The 24,036-nt window shown below is 46.7% G+C and overlaps 1 protein-coding gene across 7 annotated transcripts in view; it reads left to right on the plus strand.

Annotated features, from left to right (window-relative positions):
* The window catches only part of farp1 (FERM, RhoGEF (ARHGEF) and pleckstrin domain protein 1 (chondrocyte-derived)), a 263,668-nt gene that overhangs the window by 209,167 nt on the left and 30,465 nt on the right, over nt 1-24,036 (plus strand). For all 7 annotated transcript variants that reach the window (XR_011886088.1, XM_072258822.1, XM_072258824.1 and 4 more), the window contains exons 17-22: nt 1,131-1,212; nt 2,533-2,770; nt 16,899-17,029; nt 18,394-18,462; nt 20,844-20,933; nt 21,740-21,822. Coding sequence is in view for 6 of the 7 variants with exons in the window: in XM_072258822.1 (XP_072114923.1) it covers nt 1,131-1,212; nt 2,533-2,770; nt 16,899-17,029; nt 18,394-18,462; nt 20,844-20,933; nt 21,740-21,822 (693 nt within the window). In the remaining variant the exon portion in view is untranslated. The remainder of the gene's footprint in view (nt 1-1,130; nt 1,213-2,532; nt 2,771-16,898; nt 17,030-18,393; nt 18,463-20,843; nt 20,934-21,739; nt 21,823-24,036) is intronic.

Consider the following 24,036-nt stretch of genomic DNA (forward strand, 5'->3'; position numbering starts at 1 on the left):
CTCTTCCTACAGATGCTGCCTGGCCTGCTGCGTTCGCCAGCAACTTTGATGTGTGTTGCCTAACTCACTCTTTTGACTCCTGTCACTTGCTACAAATCAAAGAGTAGCCAATGGTACTCACATGAACCCTCGCTACTCCAATCTCTCTGTTGGCCACGTGGAACAGTCCCTGTTCCAATCCTTCACTGGGGCCATTCGCCAATTCTTTCTCTGATTCATTGACGCCTACATTGGCGCTGCCTCCTATACCCCTGTTGAACTCATCGACTTGTTCAGAGTCACTACTCCACTCTATTGGCAGAGGTAATGCCTTAGGTCAACAGGCTCTCGATAAGCTAGAAGAAGCTGGAGATGAAATAGCTTTAGATTTTCAAGATGGGAAGACGGAGGCTTTCCTATTGTGGGTTGGGGACCACAGATAAGAATGTGATTGGAGATTGCCTCATTGGGAGTCAGTGCAACGGTGTGGGTGCGGGTGTGCTAGTGGGATTGACTTGGGATGTGGGGAGTAGAGGTTTCATGGCCCCATGCCTACAGAGGTAGAACGTACAGGAATATAGGTATACATTGCCACACTCAGGTTGGAGGAGCAACACCTTGTATTCCGTCTGGGTAGCCTCAAACCTGATGGCAGGAACTTTGATTCCTCAAACTTCTGGTAATTGCCCCGCCTCTCCCTTCGCCATTCCCCATTCCTGCTTCCCTCGCTCACCTTTCTCCTTACCAGTCCATCACCACCACCCCCCCCACCTTCTGGTGGTCCTCCTCCTTCACATTCTTCCCCTTCTCCAGCCCTTTATCTCTTTCACCGATCAACTTCCCAGCTCTTTACTTCACCCCACCCCTCCCGGTTTCACCTGTCACCTACCACCTGTACCTCTTTCTCCCCTTCCCCACCCTCTTCCTCTGACTCCTCATCCTTTTTTATCCAGCCCCGATGGTTTCTCGTTCCGTAACGTCGACTGTTTATTCCTTTCTGTAGATGCTGCCTGGCCTGCTGAGTTCCTCCAGCCATTTTGTGTGTGTGTGTATGTCTTGCTCTGCGTTTCCAGCGTCTGCAGATCTTCTCATGTTTGTGGCTTTCCCATTACTGCTTAGTTCACCCCATGTATATTTTATTCCACTGACAGGGAAGGCAGATCCAATGCTCACATTAAAGGCGATTACCAAAGAATTGGAGATGTAATGTTGAAGAATCTGCATTCCATGAAGGTCAGTGTTTGCGTAAACACAGATGTTGTGTCATACTTGATCGTGCTGTGATTCTAACCTCAGCTCTGACTCAGTGGCTCACTCTTTGACTTCTGAGCCAGAGGGTCTGGGTACAAGTTTTGCCCCAGAATGGTGACTGTTACAGCCACTGCCTCACAGATGCTCAATCCTGATCTCTGGTGCTGTCCATGTGGAGTCTGTATGTTCTACCTGTGACCACATGGGTTTCCCCTGGATGCCCCAGTTTCCTCCCACATCCCAAAGATGTGTGAGCTGATTGGTTAGTTGGTCACTGCAAGTTGTGCTAGGTATATAGGTGAGTGACAGAATCTGAGGGGAGTTAATGAGCTGGGGGCGGGGGCGGGGGGGAAGATAGAAATGGTGGTTGATAAACGGAATGGATTTGGCAGGTTGAACTGTCTGTTTCTCTGCTGTTTGGGAGTTCAGCATTGTAGGAGGTGTGCTCTTCAGTTCAGACCTAAAGCCAAGCCTCACAGCAATATTTTGAAGGAGAATGGTGGAGAATACTAGCTAATTTTCATCTCCCAGTCTGTGCCAGTGAAACATGCTGTTCCTGGCAGCACCAAATGGCTGCATTTTCAACAATACAAGCATAGCATTGGCTGCGTAGCACTTGAAATGCCCAAGGTTGCGAAAGGAGCTATTGAAATGTGTCTGTCTTTGCTATGAGTGTTATTCAGTGCGTATATGTGGACACACATGGAAAAGACCAGCACACTCACTGACAGAACAGGAGAACACAACTCAGTCCATTGCGTTTGTGGCAGCCCTTCAGTCAGACCAACATCCTGGTTTACGTTACGAGCTTCCTCAGCCATGGGATCCACATCCTGGTCCTTCTGCCTGGAGGGACCAAAGCTCTGAGCAGAAGTGTCACCCGGTGACAAAACCGATACAGGAAATGGATTTGGTTTATTATCGTCACATGTGCTGAGCTACCGAGAGAAGTTGGTCTTGCATATTGTCCAAACAGATCAATTCATTACACAGTGCATTGAGGTAGAACAAGATAAAACAATAGCAGAATGCAGAACAAAGTGTTACAGTGGCAGATAAAGTGCAATGCAGACAGCCAATAAGGTGAAAGATCACAATGAGGTAGATTGTGAGGTCAAGAATCCATCTTATCAGACTAGGGAGCTGTTCACCATTCTTATAACAGCAGGATAGACGCTATACTCGAGTTTGGCGGTATGTGTTTTCAGACCTTTGTATCTTCTGCCCGATGGGAATGTCCGGGGTGGCTGGGGTCTTTGCTGTGCCAAGCTGTATCACCTCACTCCCGTTTCCTCTTTGCAGCACCTCACCTTCCATCTGCAGAAGCACAGCGAGATCCTGGTGGAGCTGGAGAAGGCCATCCGGAGTTCCCGGAAGCTGGAGACCGCGTGCCGGGAATTTGAGCAGCAGAAAGTGTGCTACCTCCCTCTGAACGTGTTCCTGCTGCGTCCTCTTCACCGGCTGATGCACTATAAGCAGATCCTGGAGAGGCTGTGCAAACACTACCCGCCCAGTCACGTTGACTTCAGAGATTCGCGGGGTAAGGCAAATGGCAGGGAGACCGCAGATGGCCAGCACAAATATGGACTCCTAGGCATGGCTCAATGGAGCCAAAGTGGGGCAACCTATGATGGGCTGTGTTGGAATACATTGGATTGCGGTGGATTGGACAAGACTGGACTGGGCTAGATGGGATGGAGCTGAGATGGTTTGTGCAAGGCTAGATTACCTTGGGTTGGCTTGCTTTTGGTTGGGTTAGATGGGAATGGATTGGTTGCTGTTGGACTAGACTGCATTGGGTTGGATTAGCTTGTGCAGAGCTAGACTAGTAGGCTAGATTGGATTGAGCTGAGAATGTTTGGGAGAGGCGAAGCTAAAGTGGGATTGATTTGTATTGGACTAGATAAGGTGGATTAGTTTGTATTGGACTAGACTGGGTTGTATTGTTTTTTGTTGGACCAGTTTGTGTTGGACTATACTGGGTTGGATTGTTCTGTATTGGACAAGACTGGATTGGATTGATTGGTGTTGGGCTAGACTGGGTTAGTTAGATTGCTTTGTATTGGACTAGACAGGGTGGAATTGGATTGGTTTGTATCAAACTCAATTTGGTGCATTAGTTTGTGTTCAAAAGATTTGATTGGATTGTTTGTGTTGGACTAGACTGGGTTGGATTAGTTTGAGTTAGACTAGGTTAGTTTGCATTAATTTGAGTTAGACTAGGTTGGTTTGCATTAGTTCATGTTGGACCAGATTGGGATAGATTAGTCCGTGTTGGACTAGATTAGGTTGGATCAGTTTCTGCTGGACTAGGTTAGGTTGGATTGGTTTATGTTGGGCTAGATTGCTTTGGATCAGTTTGGATTGGATTAGATTGAGTTGATTGGTTTATATTGGTCTAGATTGGTTTGTGTTGTACGACGTTGGTTTGGATTGCTTTGAGTTGAACTAGATTGGTTAGGATTGGTTTGTGTTGGACAAGATTGGGTTGGATTAGTTTGTGTTGGGCTAGATTAGTTTGCATTGGTTTGTGTTGGATAAGATTAGGTTGGATCAGTTTGAGTTGGACTTGATTGGTTTGGATCATTTTGTGTTGGACTAGGTTAGGTTTGATTGATTTATGTTGGACTAGATTGGGTTGGATTAGTTTGTGTTGGACTAGATTGGTTTGAGTTGGACTAGGTTAGGCTTCATTGGTTTATGTTGGACTAGATTTGTTTGGATTGGTTTGTGTTGGACTAGATTGGCGTGGATTGGCTTGCGTTGGACTAGACCGGGTTGGATTGAGTTGTGTTTTGTCTAGATTGTGTTGGACTGGATGGGGTTGGATCGATTTATGCTGGACTAGATTGTGTTGGATTGTTTTGTGTTGGACTAGATTAGGTTGAATTGTTTTGTGTTGGACTAGATTGGGTTTGATCGGTGGAGGGTGCCAATGCTTTTTTGCTAGTGGGGGAGGAGAGTCATTGCTTTGCTGCTGCTTGTGCATGGGAGGTGTTGGGGGAGTCTTTGAGGTTCTAACATTTAACTGTCACTCATTCTTTGGGGCACTCTGTTTTCATGGATGTTTGCGTAGAAAAAGAATTTCAGGACGCATAGCATTTCTCTGACATTAAATGTACCTATTGATCTATTGATCTGTTTGTGTTGGACTAGACTGGGTTGGATCAGTTTATGTTGGACTTGATTGGGTTGGATCAGTTTGCGTTGGACTTGATTGGCTTGGATTGTTTGTTGAAGAAGCATTTATGCATGATCTCTGGTGTGAATGTTGTCCAGTTGTACACAAACACTGGACAAATGTCCATGTGACTACGCGCAAACAGGTGATTTGGTTACTGCATGTTGACTCTATACCATGATATGCCTTTGCTCCTCTTTGTCGAATGTAAGGTTTGTGGAATGGGAACGGGATGCCTATATGTATTTACATGCCTGAAATTGGTATCAGTGTTACAGCATTGTGACTCTCTGGTAAATTAATGTAAAGCAAGTCTCAGTGAAACAGCGTGCTGCAATTGTATTGGTATTGCTATGGGAAAGATCTTATTAAACTGGAAAGAGTGAAGAAAAGATTTACGAGGCTTTGCCAGGACATGAGAGACTGAGGCACGGGAAGAAGTTGAACAGATATTATTTCTTGGTTGGTAGGAAAATGAGAGGTGACCTTACAGAGGTGTATAATATCATGAGGGGCTTAGATAGAATGAATGTACTCAGTCTTTTTCCCAGGGTCAGGCAATCAAGACCTACATACTTTATACTTTATTGTCGCCAAACAATTGATACTAGAACGTACAATCATCACAGCTCTTCGTGCTCCCTGGAGTACAAATCAATAGTAAATATTAAAAACTTAAAATTATAAATCATAAATAGAAAATAGAAAAGGGAAAGTAAGGTAGTGCAAAAAAACCGAGAGGCAGGTCCGGATATTTGGAGGGTACGGCCCAGATCCGGGTCAGGTCCTGGGATGTTGGAAAGAAACTGTTCCCAAATCTGGCCGTACGAGTCTTCAAGCTCCTGAGCCTTCTCCCGTAGGGAAGAGGGACGAGAAGTGTGCTGGCATAGGGCATAGGTGTAAAGTGAGAGACAGGAAAGATTTAATAGAAACTGAGGGGCAACTTTTTTTGTATATAGAAGGAGGTATGTGAAATGATCTACAGAGGAGATGGCTGATGCAAGTATGATAACAGCTTTTAAAGAGACAGGTACATAGACAGGAAATATTTAGAGGGATATGGGTCATGGGCGAGCAGATCGGAATAGCTTAGATGGGCATCTTGGTCAGCATGGACCTGTTGGGCCAAAGGGCCTGTGCAATACTGTATGACTCTAGGACTCTCTGATAGAAGATTGCCCCTCAGAAGAAGTTCCCCCTCTCCTTTCCACAGATGCTGCCTGGCCTGCTGACTTCCCCCAGCATTTTGTGTGTGTTGCTTGGTTCCGGCATCGGCAGATTTTCTCGTGTTTGTGATGGATACTGCTTTCTTGTGGCAGTGCTCAATGGTGGGGAGGGTTTTGCCTGTGATACCCTGGGCTGATTCCACCATTTTACGTAACCTTTTCCATTCCTGGGCATTGGTATTTCCATACCAGGATGTGGCACAGCCAGTGAGGGTACTCTCCACCATGCCAATGGCACAAACGTGGGAGATATGAGGGATGTTTAATTATTGCAAGCACGGTAGCAATGATCATAAGGTTCGGTATGTGAAGCTGGTTTAGCCCAGTACATTCACAGTGTAGAGATGTTGTTCAGGGAGCAATTTCATTACGAAGTGTCTATAAATAACTGCATTTTTAATGATGTTTATTTGGCCATCTGGTGTTTTGCAAAAATTTCATTGAGCAGTTTTGGAGGTCTGACTGATCAGAAGGTTGAAACTCCCTGAATGGGATTTGTTTCTGCTCAGATTTGTTTGCCTAATTGCAAATTTGAATCTTTCCACCAGCCTGAGGGATAGATTGCAATCACTTGTGTTATATCCTTGACGTGTTCTGGAGCAGCAACTTGCGTCAGTCCACTACTGAGCTGTCTCCAGATGTAACACTGTTTTATTCTGCATCTTGGCTGCCCGCTCCAACTGCAGATCAGAGACCATCACGCTCTACTGACAGGATCAAAGAATGGCTTTATAAAAATTTAAATAAACCTTCTCTTTGCATGTCAGAGATTTTTAAATAATTTAATTTGTTTTTTAGTCATGTAAGGGATGCAAATACATCTGAGAAAATGAGTGGAATTTGAATAGTTTTCCTGAAGCAGCAGGTTTGAATAAACCTTGTGCAGGAGGTCAGAATCAGAAAGAGGCTTTTTATCACTGCCGTGTATAGTGAAATTTGTTGTTTTGCGGCAGCAGTACAGTGCAAGGCATATAAAGATTACTATAAGTGACAATAAGAGGGAAAACCCCCCATGGGCTTCTGCAGATATATTAAGAGTAAAACTATAGATAGCAAGGGACAAAGTTAGTCCACTTGAAGATTAGCGTGGTCATCAATACATGGAGCTGAAAGAGATGGGGGAGACCGTAAATGGATTTTTTTGCATCTGTATTTACTGGGGAGATGGACACAGAATCTGTAGAACTGAGGTCAAAAAATAGTATCTGTATTCCAAAAGAACAGGTGTTTACTGCCTTGAGGCAAATTAGGGTGCAACAGTCTCCAGGGCCTGACAAAGTGTCTCCTTCGTAAGGCCAGTGATGTTGTGGGGTTGGAACTGGACTGTCTCATGGTGGTGTCTGAAAAGAGGATGCTGTCTAAGTTGCATGTCATCTTGGACAATGTCTCCCATCCACTACATAATGTACTGGGTGGGCACAGGAGTACGTTCAGCCAGAGACTCATTCCTCCAAGATGCAACACAGAGCGTCATAGGAAGTCATTCCTGCCTGTGGCCATCAAACTTTACAACTCCTCCCTTGGAGGGTCAGACACCCTGAGCCAATAGGCTGGTCCTGGACTTATTTCATAATTTACTGGCATAATTTATAATTTACATATTACTATTTAACTATTTATGGTTTTATTACTATTTATTATTTATGGTGCAACTGTAACGAAAACCAATTTCCTCCGGGATCAATAAAGCATGACTATGACTTATGCTAGTGTAGAAATTGCAGGGGCCCTGGCAGAGGAATTTAAAATGTCGTTACCCACAGGTGAGGTGCTATAGGGTGGTTAATGTTGTTCCATTGTTCAAGGAAGGTTGTAAGAATAAGACAGGAAATTGCAGGCCAGTGAGCCTAATACCAGTAGCGGGTAAGTTATTCTAAGAGTGAGGATATTAAGTATTTGGATAGACAGATACTGATTAGGGACAGTCAACATGGCTTGGTATGTGGTAGGCTGTGTCTAACCACTCTTCTAGAAAATTTCAAGGTGGTTACCAGGAAGGTTCATTAAAGCAAGGCAGTGGTCACTGTCTACGTCAGCTTTAGCAAGTCCCATGTTGGAGGCTTGTCCAGAAGTTTCAGTCGCTTTGCATTCAGGATGAGGTAGTAGACTGGTTTAGTGGCAGAAGTCAAAGAGTGGTTGTAGGTGGTTGCCTCTGTGACGGTGGGGGGGCGGGGGGTCTGTGACTTGAGGAGTGCCGCAGGGATCGTGGCTGGATCCATTGTTTGTCATTTATGTAAACGATTACATGACAATCTGTTAACCAGATCAGCAGGTTTGCAGATGGCACCACGACTGGAGGCATAATGGACAGCGAGAAAGACTACCAAAGCTTTCAGCGGTGTCTGGACCAGCTAAAGATGGGTTGAAAGATGGCGGATGGAATTTGATGCAGACAAGTGTGGTGTTGCATTTTGAAAGACAAACCAAGGTATGACGTACACAGTGAATGGTAGAGCACTGAGGAGTGTGCTAGAACCAAGGGAAGTAGGAATTTGTCTTCTTTTACCTGTCGCACCACTGGCGTTTAGGGCAGCAATGAGGGTGCTCCTTCTCTGGCGGCGTTCACAGCTTCCTTTCATCGTGTCGGTAGCTTCCTCTCCGTTTGCCATCAGTCATACAAGACCCAGGTGGAGACTCAGGAGTACCATCGCACTCAGATGTAGAAGGATTCTTCCTTACCGTTTCTGTAACTGTTTTGTTTGACAAATCAGGGTTGTTAGCCCTCAGCTGAACCCCCAACCTGGGAGGACTGGTGGACCACTCTAAAGGCTGATTTATACTTCTGCGTAGTAACCTACACCATAGCCTACGTCATTGTGAGCATTTATACTTGTGCGCTGGTGTGTCTGCGTCGCTCTGCAATTCACCGCCAGAACGCTAGCTGGCGGTGGGGTTTCTATGCCACTGTGTTGAGTTTCCTCGTGTTGAAACTCAACAGGAAGAAACTCAAACTTCAAACAACGGTGACTGAAACTGAAGGAGGGTGAATTTTCTGTGCTCGTCCGGCCACTGAGAGACATGGACGAGGAAATGCATTTCAAATATTCTCGAATGTCGGCAGGTAGATTTGACGATTTGTTTCATCGTCTCCAGCCACTTATTTCTCATCAGTGTACGCACAGTATACTCAGAGACTGGCAATCACCATTGGAGTTTTAGCTTCAGGTGGAAGTCAACAGGCTGTAGCAGCTAGCTACAAACTGGCGTCAAGCACAGGGTCCTCCATATTTTTGGAGATCTGTAAAGCTTTATGGAAAGCATTGCAGCCAGAGTTCCTTCCCTGACCTTTAGTCGCCCAATGGGAAGCTATTGCAGCATAGGAGGAAATGCGATGCTACCAAGCGGACCAATCACAGTTGTTGCGGTCTGCGTTGCCGTGACACATAGTTACATTTTTGGGGAGGTGCACATCAGGCTACGGCGTAGGGTAAGCGGCTATGCCGTACCTACAGCGTAGATTTGACGCAGAAGTATAAATTGGCCTTTAGTCAGGCCTTTACCCTTTGACTTGTTTGGCATGGGTGACCCTACCAAGAGCCAAAGCATAAAGCCCTGACTCCAGCCAGCATAGCTCTCCAGGTCACTGAGGCACACAAGCCTCCAAACCACAATGAGGTCCTCTTGGAGGGATACAGGAATACAGATCCTTAATTCCTTGAAAGTAGTGTCACAGGTAGATTGGGTGGTAAAGAGAGATTTTGGCTCATGGGTTCATAGACCGTTCAGAAATCTGATGCATGAGGGGAAGAAGTTGTTTCTGAATCACTGACTGTGAGATTTCTTGTACCACCTCCTTGATGCTAGTAATGAGAAGGGGGCATGTCCCAGGTAGTGAGGGTCCTGAATGGTGGATGCCACCTTCTTCAGCCATTCCCTCCTGGACCACATTGGCTCCTAGTTAAAGAAAACCTTGATTTTATTGACCTCCCTCTCTATGTTCTCTGCCTTCCCGGCTTCCTCTGGCCCTGTAAACCTCTGAGATCCAAGCTTCTGGAAATTTCCACTGCTGCCGCAACAGTGGCTGTTCCTCCAGCTGACTGATTCCTCGCTGGAATTCCCTCCACCTCCCTCTCCTCTTGCACCCCTCCATCAGACCGATCTCTTCCGATCCTGACCAAAGTTAGCTGTAAAATGTAGTTCTATGATGCTCCAGTGAAGAATCCTGAGATTTTTTTTTTCCTTTGTTAAGGCTGCTATATAATTGCAGGTTGTTGCAAGGAGTGATCTGCTTTTGCAGGACTTGAGCACCCAGAGACCAGACCGCAAACTTTAATTACCTTCGGTTGGTAATGAAGGGTCTTGCTTCACATAGTAACACGTGGCTGTTGAGCCAGTGTGCGGTGCACTGCTCACCTCATGCGGAGAGAGTATAACGCTCCTGCGAGACACCATGGACATGACATCAGAAATTGGATCTGCAGACCATCTTGCCCAATGTTCCTGCTTCCATTTGACCAATGCTGATTTGACGGTTGCCTCTGTTACATGTTCCTGCCTATTCCCCACAACCCGTGACTCCACCATAACCAGGATCGATCTCCACTTTCCCTGTGTTCATGACTCCGCCTCTAAAAGGTGGTGAATCCCAGGAATGAAGAGCTTAGTGTATGAGGATGTACGGCATCTCCTGGCCTGTACTGACTGCTGTTCAGAAAGATGAGGAGGTATCTCATTGAAACCCAGTGGATACTGAAAGGCCTGCAGAGAGTGTATGTTTCCAACAGGTAAGATTAGGACCCATGGGGAAGCCCAAGAGTCAAGGATATCCATTTCGAACAGAGGTGAGGAGGAGTTTCTTTAGCTAGAGTGTGGTGAATCTATGGAATTCATTGCCACAGAGGCCAAATCATTGCTAGTATTTAAGGCAGAGATTAATAGGTTAAGGAGGATTAAGGATTATGAGGAGAAGACTGGGATTGAGGGAAAAAAATTCAGCCATGATTGAATCAGGGAAAAGATAGGTCAAATCTGCTCCTATATTTTATGGTTTTATGAGCTGAGCACTCTCTGAGAGAACTTTCCGCTGATATTAGTCTCACTTGGGTGATCTCTTATTCTGGAACTATGCCCTCTTGGTTTAGACACTCTTCAATTCTATTCTGTAAAGCCCCCACCCTCAAAACCTTAAATGTTTCGATAAGATTGCCTCTCCCATGAGTACAAACCTCTCTTTAAGTATCACCAGCTTCAATCCTAGGAACCAACCTGATGAATCTCCAATGCAAGACCATCCTCCCTGAAGCACAGGGACCAAAACTGCACGTAGTTCTCCACGACTGGTCCCACCATTGTCCTGTACGGTACAATATAGAAAAGCTTCCCTTATTTTGATCCCCTGTATATCCGTGGACAATATTCCCACCCTGCGTTGGTAGTATCTACGGGAGGTGCTGCCTCAAGGAGTCAATACTCATTACCAAAGATCCCCATCGAGCAGGAGTACAGAAACCTGAAGTCCGACACCATCAAGTACAGGAACAGCTACTTCCCTTCAACCATTCGGTTTTTGAGCCAAGCAGCACAACTCTAATCAATAACTCAGTACAGGACCGAGCACGATGACCACTGACTGTGTTTCTGTTTAATCCATTAGTAGTCTGTGATGTATAATTTATGTCTAATTATGCTTTTCTTTTGATGTCATGACTTTGATGCTCTGTGCATACTTGTAAGGCTGATACAACATGGACGTTTAAAAGACTCTTGGATGGGCACATGGATGTAAGGAAATTGAGAGTTATGAGCTGTGTCAGAAGAAAGGCTTAGATTCACTGTGGAGTAGGTTTGTATAGATTGGTACAACATTATGGGCTGAAAGGCCTGTACTGTGCTGTACAGTGTTTCTATGTACTTAATGTACTGTGCCTAGACGATCAACTTGATTTCTGATTGCTTTCCTAATCACCACTTGTGCTTCATGAGGATGGTATTCTGTAGTTGCTGTCCATCTGAACAACAATCTGTCTTCTGTTCCTTGTCTCAACCCCGCAGTGTAATCCAGCTGCCAGTTCTTTGCCCTCTTGTGAGATCCCTGTGCAGTATCATAGCTGGATGGTTTTGCACCATATAAGTTCATTGTGGAAGAAACTTACTCTTGGTCTCGAGCGGCGAATGCATGATGTGGTCAACTTCTATAGGACCAGATTCTGGCAGGGGGCGTGTTGATGTGCAGCTGCTGCCATGTGATGTGTTGGCTGGGGACAGTGGCTGCAGTGCGTGTTGGTCACCACAAGGTGGCAGGCAATGCCCATTCCACCGAGCATTGCGTTAATGAGGTTAGACCAAAATCACAATGAGCTTTATTATCACCGATAAATGTCTTGAAACTTGTTCCGCAACTGCAGTGCATTGCAAAACGTAAACATTTCTATAAAATTGCACAATAAATAGCTCAAAAACAGGACCGTTCAGAAACTTGATGGCAGAGGGGAAAAGATGCTTCTCAATCGAGGACCTTCCTGTACCTCCTCCCTGATGGTAGTAATGAAAAGAGGGCACCCTGGACAGTGAGGGACCTTAGTAATAGATGTCGCTTTCTTGAGGCACCGCCTGTTGGAGATGTCCTCAGTAGTGAGGAAGCTGGTGCCTGTGAAGGAGCTGGCCCTCGGCAACGCTGCACATTGGAGCTTCCGAACCAGTGGTCAAAGGAGCAGCTGTAGCTATTTGGTCATGTTGCACAAGTTAATGTTTAGAGATTATTAAGTGTAATTAGACAGCATATATGCAATGCACATGTATTTCACATTTATAAACTCCAGCTCTAAATCTTCAGAAATCTGAAAATTCTTTGGTGTCAAAGGATACCCCTTAAAGACGAAGTGCGAATTAAGCTTTATGTTCTTGGGCAGTTTAGCTACTCTTTCCCGTTGACCACTGCACACAGGAGACCTGATTTTACAGAGCCCTTCAGGTGTTGCTCTGTTCCTGCAGAAACAGAGAGTTGTGGGTTCAATTCCTGTCTAGATGACTGGTAATTGTGTAGACGTAACCAAACTATAATCTTTGTTGGATTTTTGAATAATGAGGTGGGATCTCATTGAAAGGCCTTGATAGAGTGGACATACAGAAGATGTTGGGTATATTTAAGACCAGAAGCCACGGGAGCAGAATTGGGCCATTCAGCCCATTGAGTCTGCATCACCATTCCATCATGGCTCTTAACCCCATTCTCCTGCCTTCTCACTGTAACCTTTTATGCCCTGATTAATCAAGAACCAATCAACTTCCACTTTAAATATACCTAATGACTTGGCTTCTTTGACGACTCTCTGGCAAAAGAAATCCCTCCTTATCTCTGTTCTACATGATGTCCTTCTATTCTGAAGCTATGCCCTCTGGTCCTAGACTCCCCATTATGGGAAACATCCTCTCCACATCCACTCTGTCTTGGCCTTTGAATATTCTGCAGATCCACTCTGTCCTTCTAAGCTCCAGTGAGTACAGGCCCAGAGCTATCGAACACTCCTCATACATTAACCCTTTCATTCCTGGCATCATTCTTGTGAACCTTCTCCAGACCCTCTCCAAAGTCAGCACGTGTTTACGACCAGAAACTATACAAAGTGTTAGTTGAAAGTTTACTTACATCATTTTTGATCTTACGAATGACAGGTGCTGTGTTTAGACAGTGAGATTAGCAAAAATGAGATCTCCTGCCCAGGACATTGAATATCTGTCACACCTCTCAAACTTCAGAGTAAATATTATGATCACTCTCTCCTAAGGGTTCCTTTACCTTAAGCTCTCCCTAATCAAATCTGATTCATTACACAGCACCCAATCCAGAATTGCCTTTCCCCTAGTAGATTGAACCACAAGCTGCTCTTAAAAAGCCATCTCCTGCACATCCTAAAAATTCCATCTCTTGGGATTCATCGCCAACCTGATTTTCCCAATCTACCTGCATATTGAAATCCCCCATGACTATTGTAACATTTTCCTTTTTACTTGCCTTTCTATCTCCCATTGTAATTTGTACCTCTCATCCTGGCTGCTGTTTGGACACGTGCATATAATTCCCATCAGGGTTTTTTTTTAACCCTTGTAGTTTCTTCACTCTACCCACAAGGATGCTACATCTTCTGATTATATTTCACCTCTTCCTAAGGATTTGATTTCATTTTTAACCAACAGAACTACCCCACCCCCTCTGCTTACCTGTCTGTCCTTTCGAGACAATGTGTACCTTCGGGTATTAAGCTCCCAAATATAATCTTCTTTCAGCCATGACTCAGTGATGCTGACAACATCAAACTGCCAATCTCTAACTGCTCTGCAAGATAGTTTATCTTATTCGTGTGCATTCAAATATAACACCTTCAGTCCTGTATTCATCACTTTTTTTGATTTTGCTTCCACGTTACACTTCAGCTCATCCCACTGGTTGCAATGTTGTCCTGTCATCTGCCTGTCCTTCCTCACAGTCTCACTGCACACTGCATCTAATTGTATAGCGTCAGCCCCATCCTCAGCCCTGTCACTCCGGTGCCAATCCCCTCCTGACCTAGTTTAAGCCCTCCCCAACAGCTCATTAAACCTGCCGCAAGGTTCAGGTGTAACCAGTTCCTTTTGTGCTGGCCATACCTCCCCCAGGAGAGATCCCAATGATCCAGAAATCTGAAACCCTGCCCCTGCAAACATTCGTCAGCCATGCATTCATCTGCCAAATTGTCCTATTCTTGGCGTGTGGGCCAGGCAGCAAACTAGAGATTACTACCCTGTTTTTCAGCTTTCCATCTATATTCTCTCTTCAGGATCTCCCCCGCCTTTTCCTACCTATATCTTTGGTACCAATATGTACTGTGACTTCCGGCTGCACGTTCTCCCCCTTTAGAATACTATGGATGTGATTTGGGACATCCCTGACCCTTTCACCTGGGAGACAACATACTGTCAGGGTGTTTCTTTCACATCTACAGAATCTGCATTCTACTCCTGTAACTGCGGAACCCCCTATCTCCCCTCTCTCTTCTCCCACCTCCCTTTCAGAGCCACAAACCCAGTCTCTGTGCTAGAGGCCTGAACACTTTGGGTTGCTCTTTAATGCAGGGGTTGATTGGTTCTTGATTAGTAAGGGTGTCAAAGGTTGTGGGGAGAAGGCCGGAGAATGGGGTTGAGAGGGATAATAAATCAGCCATGACCAAATGGTAGAACAGACTCGATAGGACGATTGGCCTAATTCTGCTTCTATCTCTTATGGTATTAAGTTCTAACTGGTTTGTTTTTGTCACATTTACTGAGATACAGTGAAAGGATTTTGTATTGAGGTAGTAAAAGGAGAAACATACACTCAGTGGCCACTTTATTAGGTACACTTGTACATCTGCTTGTTAATACAAAGATATAATCAGCTAATCACTTGGCAGTAACTCAATGCATAAAGTAACTCAGTGCATAAAGCAACTCAATGCATAAAAGCATGCAGACATGGTCAAGAGGTTCAGCTGTTGTTCAGACCAAACATCAGAATGGGGAAGAAATGTAATGGGGAAGTACCCTAAGAGCAAGATGTGTTGATGAGCAGAACGATCTTGGGGTCCAAGTTTGTAGCTCCCGGAAAGTGGAAACGGGCACAGGTTGATGAGGTGGTTAAGAAGGCATATGACATGCTTGCCTTTATTAGTCGAGGCATTGAGCTCCAAAGTCAGGAAGTTATGTTGCAGCTTTACAAAACTCTGGTTAGGCCACGCCTGGAGTATTTGCATACAGCTCCGGTCACCCCACTGTAGGAAGGATGTTGAGGCTTTGGAAGGGCGCGGGAGGTGTTTACCAGGAAGCTGTCTAGACTAGAGGGCAAGAGCTGTAATGAGAGTTTGGACAAACCTGAGCTGTTTTCTCTGGGGCGCCAGAGGCTGAGGGTGACCTGATTGAGGTTTATAAGATTATGAGAGGCAGATACACAATGATGGTTTTCCCTGGTTGAAATGTCTTATACCAGAGGGCGTGCATCTAAGGTGACAGGGGGTCATTTCAAAGGAGGTGTGAGTGAGGGCAAGTTTTTTTTAACACAGAGTGGTGGGTGCCTGGAGTGGTGGTAGAGACAGATACATTAGGGACTTTTAAGAGACGTTTAGATAGGCACATGAATGTGGGGAAAGTGGAAGGATAGGGACATTGTGTAGGCAGAGTAGATTAGTCTGGTTGGTCTTTTAATTTCTAATCGAATTGGTTTGACACAACAATGTGGGCTGAAGGGCCTGTTTGTGATCTGTACTGTCCTGCTTTATGTTCTATGTTCTGAGTGACCTTGACTGTGGAATGATTGTTGGGGAATTTGAGTATCTCAAAAACTACTGATCTCCTGGGATTCTCACAGTCAACAGTCTCTAGAATTTGCAGAGAATGGTACGAAAAATTGTTTTAAAAAGCTATCCTGTGGGTGAAACTGTCTTGTTAATGAAAGAGGTCAGAGGAGACGGGCCAGACTGTTTCAACCTGACAGGAAGGCATCAGTAACTTAAATAACCACGCATTACCACAGTGGTGTGCAGAAGGGGATCTCTGAACGCAGAACACGTCAAACCGTGAAGTGGATGGGTTACAGCAGCCGAAGAACACAGCTGGTTCCACTCCTGTACCTAGTAAAGTCGCCGCTAGGTGTAGCGTTACGGCTGTGCAGAAAGTTCAGTGCAGGCAGACACACGGGGCACAATGCAGTTCAGCTCCATTGTGCAAGAGGTCCGTTCAAGGCCCGGGCTACCGCAGGAAAGAAGCTGTCCTTGAGCCTGATGGTATGTGCTTTCAGGCTTTTGTATCTTCCACCCAACGGTGGTGGGGGGGGGTGGGGGGAACGAATGTCCGGAGCAGATGGGGTCTTGGATGATGTTGGCTCCCTTACTGAGCCGGTGAGAAATGTAGACAGAGTCCATGGAGGGTAGGCTGGTTTCTGTGATGTGCTCAGCTGTCTCCACACCTCTCTGCAGTTTCAGGAGCCTGATGACAGAGGGTGAGGGGAAAAGCCAGGTAGACACTCCCAGGGGTGAGGGGATGCTGTGTGACGTAACAGGTCTTGTGGCCACTGTTGGACTCAGGAACCCACCGACCCCTTGTCCCTGCCAGGAATTACTGCTCCCCCCTCCGCACTGAATGCAGATGACCCAGCCGAGATCACAGTGCTGTTATGTGTGAACGGGCTGCCGTGGGGTGTGGGACGTCCTGAGGTGTGGAAGGTGCTACAGAAATGCGAGCCATATCTCTCACTCCCCCTCCCTCTCTCTCTCTCTCTCTCTCTCTCTCTCTCTCTCTCTCTCTCACCCTGACAGCGGCATTGGCAGAGGTGGCGGAAATGGCTGCACAACTGCATGGCAGCATGATCAAGATGGAGAACTTCCAGAAGCTGGTGGAGCTGAAGAGGGATCTGATCGGCATCGACGATCTGGTGATTCCTGGAAGGGTAAAGTCCCTCACGTCGAATGACCTTTTTCATTTTAAGATGAGTGTGATGGGAGAGCGGTGCTTGTGATATTGCTCCTCCTGCCGAGGGCCTGGGCCTGGGCCTGTCCAGGGATGGGTTCCAAGGGGCTGTGGAACACAGAACACACACCCGGGGGCAGCATCTGTGGAGACAAGAGGGAGGGTCGACGCCTTCGGGCCGAGACACTGCCCAGCATCAGGACGGCGAGTGGAGAAGGAGAGATGGACGGTATTTAGAGGTGAGGCAGGGTTGCTTACCTCTCCTGACTTCAAAAATAATGGATGTCTGCCCTCAAGGGATTCTGGGCATTGATTACATCAAGCTCTCCCTCTGTCATTTCCACCTTCACTCCTGCTCCTTTGACACTCTAATGACCCCCTTCTCGTGTCAACACTCCCCTTCCTCGGGATGCCCCCCTTTTGGCCTTCTGCCCTCCCTCGTCTGTGAAAAATAATTCCGCCGCTGAGTCCCACCAGCTTTGGGCTTGTTGCTCCAGAATCCAGTGCCGGCAGTCTCCCATGCCCCCAAAGGTGTTTTTTTTTTCCCGATTGGCAACTCCTTTTCATTGAGGCCTAGAGAGAGGAATAGCACAGAAACAGGCCATTCGGCCCACTGAGTCTCTGCTCTCATTGAAGAATGCTGTGAGTGTGGGGTGGGGGAGGTCACAGCTTCAGTGGAAACTGAACGGAGGGATGATGTGGGCTGAGGTTAGCACTGTATCAGTTATATCACTGCATGTGGTCAGTGTCAGTGTGGTCTGGGCCTGAAGATCTGGGATATTCTCCCATCACCTCCTCAAACCCATTGTCTCCTCAACCCTTTCCCCATCTCCCAAACCCTTCCTCCCCCAAACTCTTTGCCATCTCCCAGACCCCCACTCAAACTCTTCCTTGTCTCCCAAGCCTTTCCCCCACCCCAAACCACAGAGAAGACCACTCAGTACATCCGAACAATCCCATCACCCCATTTACTTCCTGTAAACCTGTTCTACCCACACTCCCCTCTGACCCTACCCTTCACCCACACAAAGGGGGCAATTAACCCACTGACACATGGATTGTTGGGATGAGGGAGGAAACTGAGTCTTTTTTGGAGGGGAGCCCATGTGGCCACAGGGGGAACTTGTAAACTCCACACAGACAGCACCAGGAGTTGACAGCGAACCCTGTTCAGGTGGAAACTGACACCATTATTGCAGAAGCGGTTACTGTGGAGACCAGATGTAAAATAAGACGGATCTCAGGAAGGACCTTGGCTGGGAGCCGGTCATCCGCTGCGCTCAGTTTGATGTGACGCGTGGTATCTGGGCTGTAGTTCATTTTCTCTCTCTCTGTTGGTTGAAGGAATTCATTCGTCAGGGATGCCTCAGCAAGCTGTCTGCAAAGGGGCTACAGCAAAGGATGTTCTTCCTGGTGAGTTGGTCTATGTCAGCCTCAACCTTTCCTGCCGATCTGCTCTCTGTGACAACGATGCTGGGATGGTTGAGACTTTTCAGTTCCGAGGTGTAAATACCGTCAATTACTTGTCCTGGCTCAACCATGTGGTCACCAGCCCCTCTGCTTCCTGAGTCAGTCTGGGCAGTTCAGCACGTCCCCGATGAATCCTCACCAGTTTGTTCAGGTGCAGCTAACTGGATATCTTGCAGCCTGGTATGGCAACCGCTCTGCCAGAAACAGCAGAGTAATGCGAATGCAGCCAAGTCCATCACACCAACCGGCCTACTCTGCCGACTCAGTCTACTCTTCCAGCAGCCTGCATGATGAAAGACCCTTCATTCTCTTTTCTTCCGCTCCACTTGGGCAGAAGATAGAAACCTCTGAAAGCACATACTACCAGGCTCATTGAACATAGAACAGTACAGGCCCGTCGGCCCACGATGTTGTGCTGAAAGGGCCTGTACTCCGAGATCATTCTGACCCTCCATTTTCTTTTATCTATAGACCTACCTGCAAGGCAATTAAATGTCTCTAATGTATCTGCTGCTAACACTGTGCCTGACAGCACGTTCCACACACCCACTACTCTCCATGTCTAAAGAAAACTGCCTCTGACCCGATACTTTCCTCCATCACTTTAACATTACGCACCTTTGTATCAAACATTTCCACCCTGAGAAAATGTCTCTGGCTGTCCAGTATATCAATGCCTCTTATCATCTTGTACACCTCTAACAAGTCATCTCTCATCCTGCTCCTCTCCAAAGAGAAAAGCCCGAGCTCAGTCAACCTATCCTCATAAAACATGCTCTTTAATCCAGGCAGCAATCTCCTCTGCAAAGCTCCAACATCTTTCATATAATGAGGCGTTAATGTGTAAGACATTTCCTTCATCTACATTTTCAAGGAGTCGGACAACACAGGAACCTGCGGAGTTTGTACCAACTATCAACCATCCCCCCCTCCCCCCCCCCCCGTGTTCCCATCCACCGCCCTCAGCTACCACCACTTCCCTACACCATGGAGACAACTCACAGCAGCATCTAACCTACGTCCCTGAGATGTAGGAGGAAAGTGGAGCACCCAGGGGAAGCCTACGTGCCTACAGGGAGAACATGGCAGCTCCACACAAAGTCAAAGTTTCAAAGTAAATCTATTATTAAAGTACATATATGTGACCATCTACTCCTTGAGATTCATTTTCTTCATTGCATGTAAGGGAAAATAATCATTCTTAACCTCATAACTTTTCTTGGATCTATTTGTCCAACTCTCTGTAACTGTAAAACTATGTTCTGCATTTTGTTTTGTTTCTCTCTTTGTACCACCTTGATGTACTTGTGTATCAGACGATCTGTACGAATACCATGCAGGCAGAGCTTTTCACTGTCTCTATGTACGTGACACTTGCCATCGACAAGTGGGTCGCTGATCTTTCGACATCAGCACCAAGTGAGCAATGTTGGCCATGATGCTCAGCTCAATGCTCTCTCAGGTGGATGGCAAGGATCTGCTAGAGTTACCATGGAAAGGACCAGAGGGATGCCCCCCCCCACCCCCACCCTGCCGAAAGCCTACCCCAAAAGTTCAAAGTCAAGTTTATCGTCTCAAACATGGGTGTCACTTATGCCCAGGTCCAATGAAAAACTCACTTGCAGCAGCGTCACGGGCATAGAGCATCGGATAAGCAGCATTCACAAGAAAAGCATAAATTAAGTATTAATGAAACACAATTTTTACAAGAAAGGATACGAAACAATAAAAGCTCCATTATAGTGCAAATCAGTCATAGCGTTGCTAAACTGTAGTGATTAGGGTTGAATTGAATTTATTTATTTAAATCTTACATCCATCCCACAACATGAGGGAGTAAATATCTTTGCATTCTGACTCTGTCACAATGTACAGACACGTGAATTCATAAGTCTAATGACTTGTGCAGATTGGTTCAAGAACCGAATGGTGGAAGGGAAGTAGCTACTCTTGAACCTGGTGGTTGTGGCATTTAAGGCTCCTGCACCTCCTGCCCGATGGGACCTGTGAAAAGATGGCATGGGTGAAATGGAGTGATCTGTGACGATGGATGTTGCCTTCCTGAGGTAGCACTCCACACCGCCACAAAAAGTAATCTGATCATTATCACACTGCTGTTGGTGGGATCTCACTGTGCACAAACTGATCACCGCCATCCCCGTGTTACCATGATGACTGCCTATCATCAACATCGCAATAGAAATACAATCTTGTTTTGCTTCCCTTTTCTTCAATCAATACAAGATCAGTGAGTTTTATTGTTTACCTACTTTTCACTCAGCTGGCCTGGGGACTGTTTAATAAAAGTTATTTTTTTGCCACAGTTCAACGATATTCTTCTGTACACAAGCAGAGGGCTGACAGCATCCAATCAGTTCAAGGTTCACGGCCAGGTCCCTCTCTACGGTATGACGGTGAGTCTCTCTGGCGCCTGATTGGCCCTCACTTTTCCCGCTCTGTCCCCACTCGGCTCTGTCAGCTCACAAACAAACCATCTGCTGTGGATCTTGTCATCACCGGTGGCCAGCTGTCCAAGAACCCAGATTCGGAATTCCCTCCCTGAACCTCACTATATGCCTCTCCCTCACTTCCTCACGCCCTCCTCGCTCCCTGTATCTCCCTCCCTCCCTTCTCCCTTCTCTCCCCTCTCCCTCCCTTCTCTTAATCATCTCTCCCTTCACCTCTCTCACCTCATCTCTCCCCCTTAGCCTTTCTCCCTCTCTTCTTCCCACCCTTCTTCCTTCCGCTCCCCTCTAATCTCCCCCTTTCCCTCTCGCTCCATCCCCTCATGCTCACCCTTTGTCCCCTCTCTTCCTGTACTCTCTTCCCCTCTCTTCCTGTACTCTTCCTTCCCTCTTTTCCTCCCTGTCCCTCCCTCCCTCCACTCCCATCCTCTCCTTCTCTCTGCTTCCCTCCCTCTCTCTCCAGTGGCCTCCCTCCACAAGGCTGGTAACTGATACCCTTCCCTCATCCACATTCCGTCCTGGAAACTACACTTCATAACTGATGAAAGGCAGCCCCCACCCCAAGCCCACAACTGGAAACCAGACTGTAAATGTACAAACCAGTGACCATCTTGGTTTGGCTGGGATCCTTCTCGGGAAAAAGCATCCTGATTGGCTGCTGGATGCCAGATTCTCCCTTTTACTGGTTTCGAACTTGTTCACTTTCTCCAGCTCCAGTGGCCAACGTGTTTACATTGTGTACCTTTGCCTCTTAGGTCGAGGAGAGTGAGGAGGAGTGGTCGGTTCCTCACTGCTTTACCCTGAATGGACAGCACCAGACCATCATTGTGGCCGCAAGGTAGGGCCAGTCTTCTTCCTCCTGTCGTTCCCTGGCTTCCACCACCCTGGTTGCTATCACACGTCACCCGTCACCCATTGCCCCATCCTGTGCTTTCTGATATCCACCCACTCCTGATTAACCATTGCCTCGATTTTAAAGTCATTATTGTAATCTTCTCTACACTCCTCCAGTCAAGCCTCTTGACTATCTCCAGTGTTAAAAGTTCCATTATGGTGACCATGCTCTGGAAACCCCTCCCTAAATCTCTGTGCCTCTCTGTGCATCAGAGAACACAGAACACAGAACAGTACAGGAACAGGTCTTTCACCTCACCTCTTCTGTGCCGACAGCGGTACCAACCTTAAAGGTAGTCAGCTCCATCATGGGTACTAGCCTCCATAGTACCCAAGACATCTTCAAGGAGAAGTGCCTTAGGTAGGTGGAGTCCATCATTAAGGACCCCCACCATCCAGGACATGCTCTCTTCTCACTGTTACCGTCAGGAATGAGGTACAGAAGCCTGAAGGCACACACTCAGCATTTCAGGAACAGCTTCTTCCCCTCTGCCATCCAATTATATATATTTGCTGTAATTCAGTATTACTTTTCTCTATATTTATTTATTATGAATTTACTTGTACTGCTGCCGTGAAGTTAACGAATTTCACGACATACTCCGGTGATATTAAACCTGATTCTGGTTCTGAAAACCAAGCACCCATATGATTGCAGTTACTACGATGCCTTGAAGGGGTCCAGTGCTACACACAGATGCCCATGGGCTCAATTGTGAAGCTCTCGGGTTCTCCTACAGCTTAAACCAAAGGGCGTGAGGGACCAGTTTGGTTTCAATATGAACAGGGGAGACCATTCAGCCCCTTAAGGCTGTGCTGCCCCACATGACTGATCTCTAACCTAAATCTATTTACCCGGCTGCCGTCACCCTTATTAATTTTTGTTGGAAGAAACCTATTGATCTTACTTAGAAGCAATAACTATTTGTGATAGATCCATGTTTCTTCCACCCCCTGAGTGTTTCCTGACTTCACTCCTGAGTCCCTAGCTCTATTTTTTTTGAGATACAGCACGGTAACGGCCCTTTCAGCCCAATGAGCCTGTACTACCCAATTACACCATGTGACCTGTCACCCACCTAACCCGTACGTCTTATGAATATGGGAAGAAACCGGAGCACCTGGGAGAAACCTACACAGTCACGAGGAGAACAGGCAGAGGCAGGGATTGAACCCAGGTCGCTGGCGTTATGCTAACTGCTTTACCGTAGTAGTGTTACACTAACTGCTACATTACTACGCCACCCCACCCTCTCCCCTTCAACCTCTGCCCTCTGGTCCCAGACCCGCTGATCAGCAGGAAGAGGGCTTCTCCTCACACACCGTCCTAAGTTCACCCACCCCGTCCCTTTAACACCCTCAATCCTTTGGTCAAGTTCTAACTTCAAGGAGCAGCACCCTGAACCTCTCATAACTTCACCCCTTGACCCTGGGTAACCCTGCAAGGCGGGCGCAGGGGGTTTACTGAACGAATACTTAAAACCCGGTGCTAGCCAATTCTCCTTTCTCTTTTTGTTGTAAAACTGTGATCTGTGCCAATTACAGTTCCTGAATGTTAGATGGGAATTAGATTTATTTTCACTGACGCGTCGCGAGATCTGTTGTTTTGCGGCAACAGTGGTAGTGAGGCTGCATTCCTTTGTTCATTGTCCATTCAGAAATCTGATGGTGGAGGGAAAGAAGCTGTTCCTAAAATGTTGAGTGTGTATCTCAGGCTCCTGTATCCCTTCCCTGGAGGGCATCATGAGAAGCGGGCACTTTCTGAATGAGGGGGGTCCTCAATATAGGATGCTGCCCTTTTTGAGGCATCATCTTTTGGAGATGTCCTCTGTGCTGGGGAGGCTAGTGCCCATGATGGAGCTGGCTGAAGTTTATAAAGCCTCTGCAGCTTTTTCTCATCCTGTGCAGTGGCCGTCCATACAGGACGGTTAGCCAGCCTTCACAAGGACTCTGGGCAGTCAGCCTGTCTTAACCCTGCAGGAGGGAGCTGAGTGATGAACTCAGTTAAGCTGAGGATTGTAATAACTTTAACCTGCATTCAGTTGCCACTTTATTATGTACCTCCTGTACCCAATGAAGTGGTCACTGAGTGTAGTCCACTGCTGCTGTAGTCCATCCACGTCCATGTTCGTATGTTCAGAGATGCTGCTTGTACACC

This window comes from Mobula birostris, chromosome 5 (genome assembly GCF_030028105.1).
Source record: "Mobula birostris isolate sMobBir1 chromosome 5, sMobBir1.hap1, whole genome shotgun sequence".
NCBI lineage: Eukaryota > Metazoa > Chordata > Chondrichthyes > Myliobatiformes > Myliobatidae > Mobula > Mobula birostris.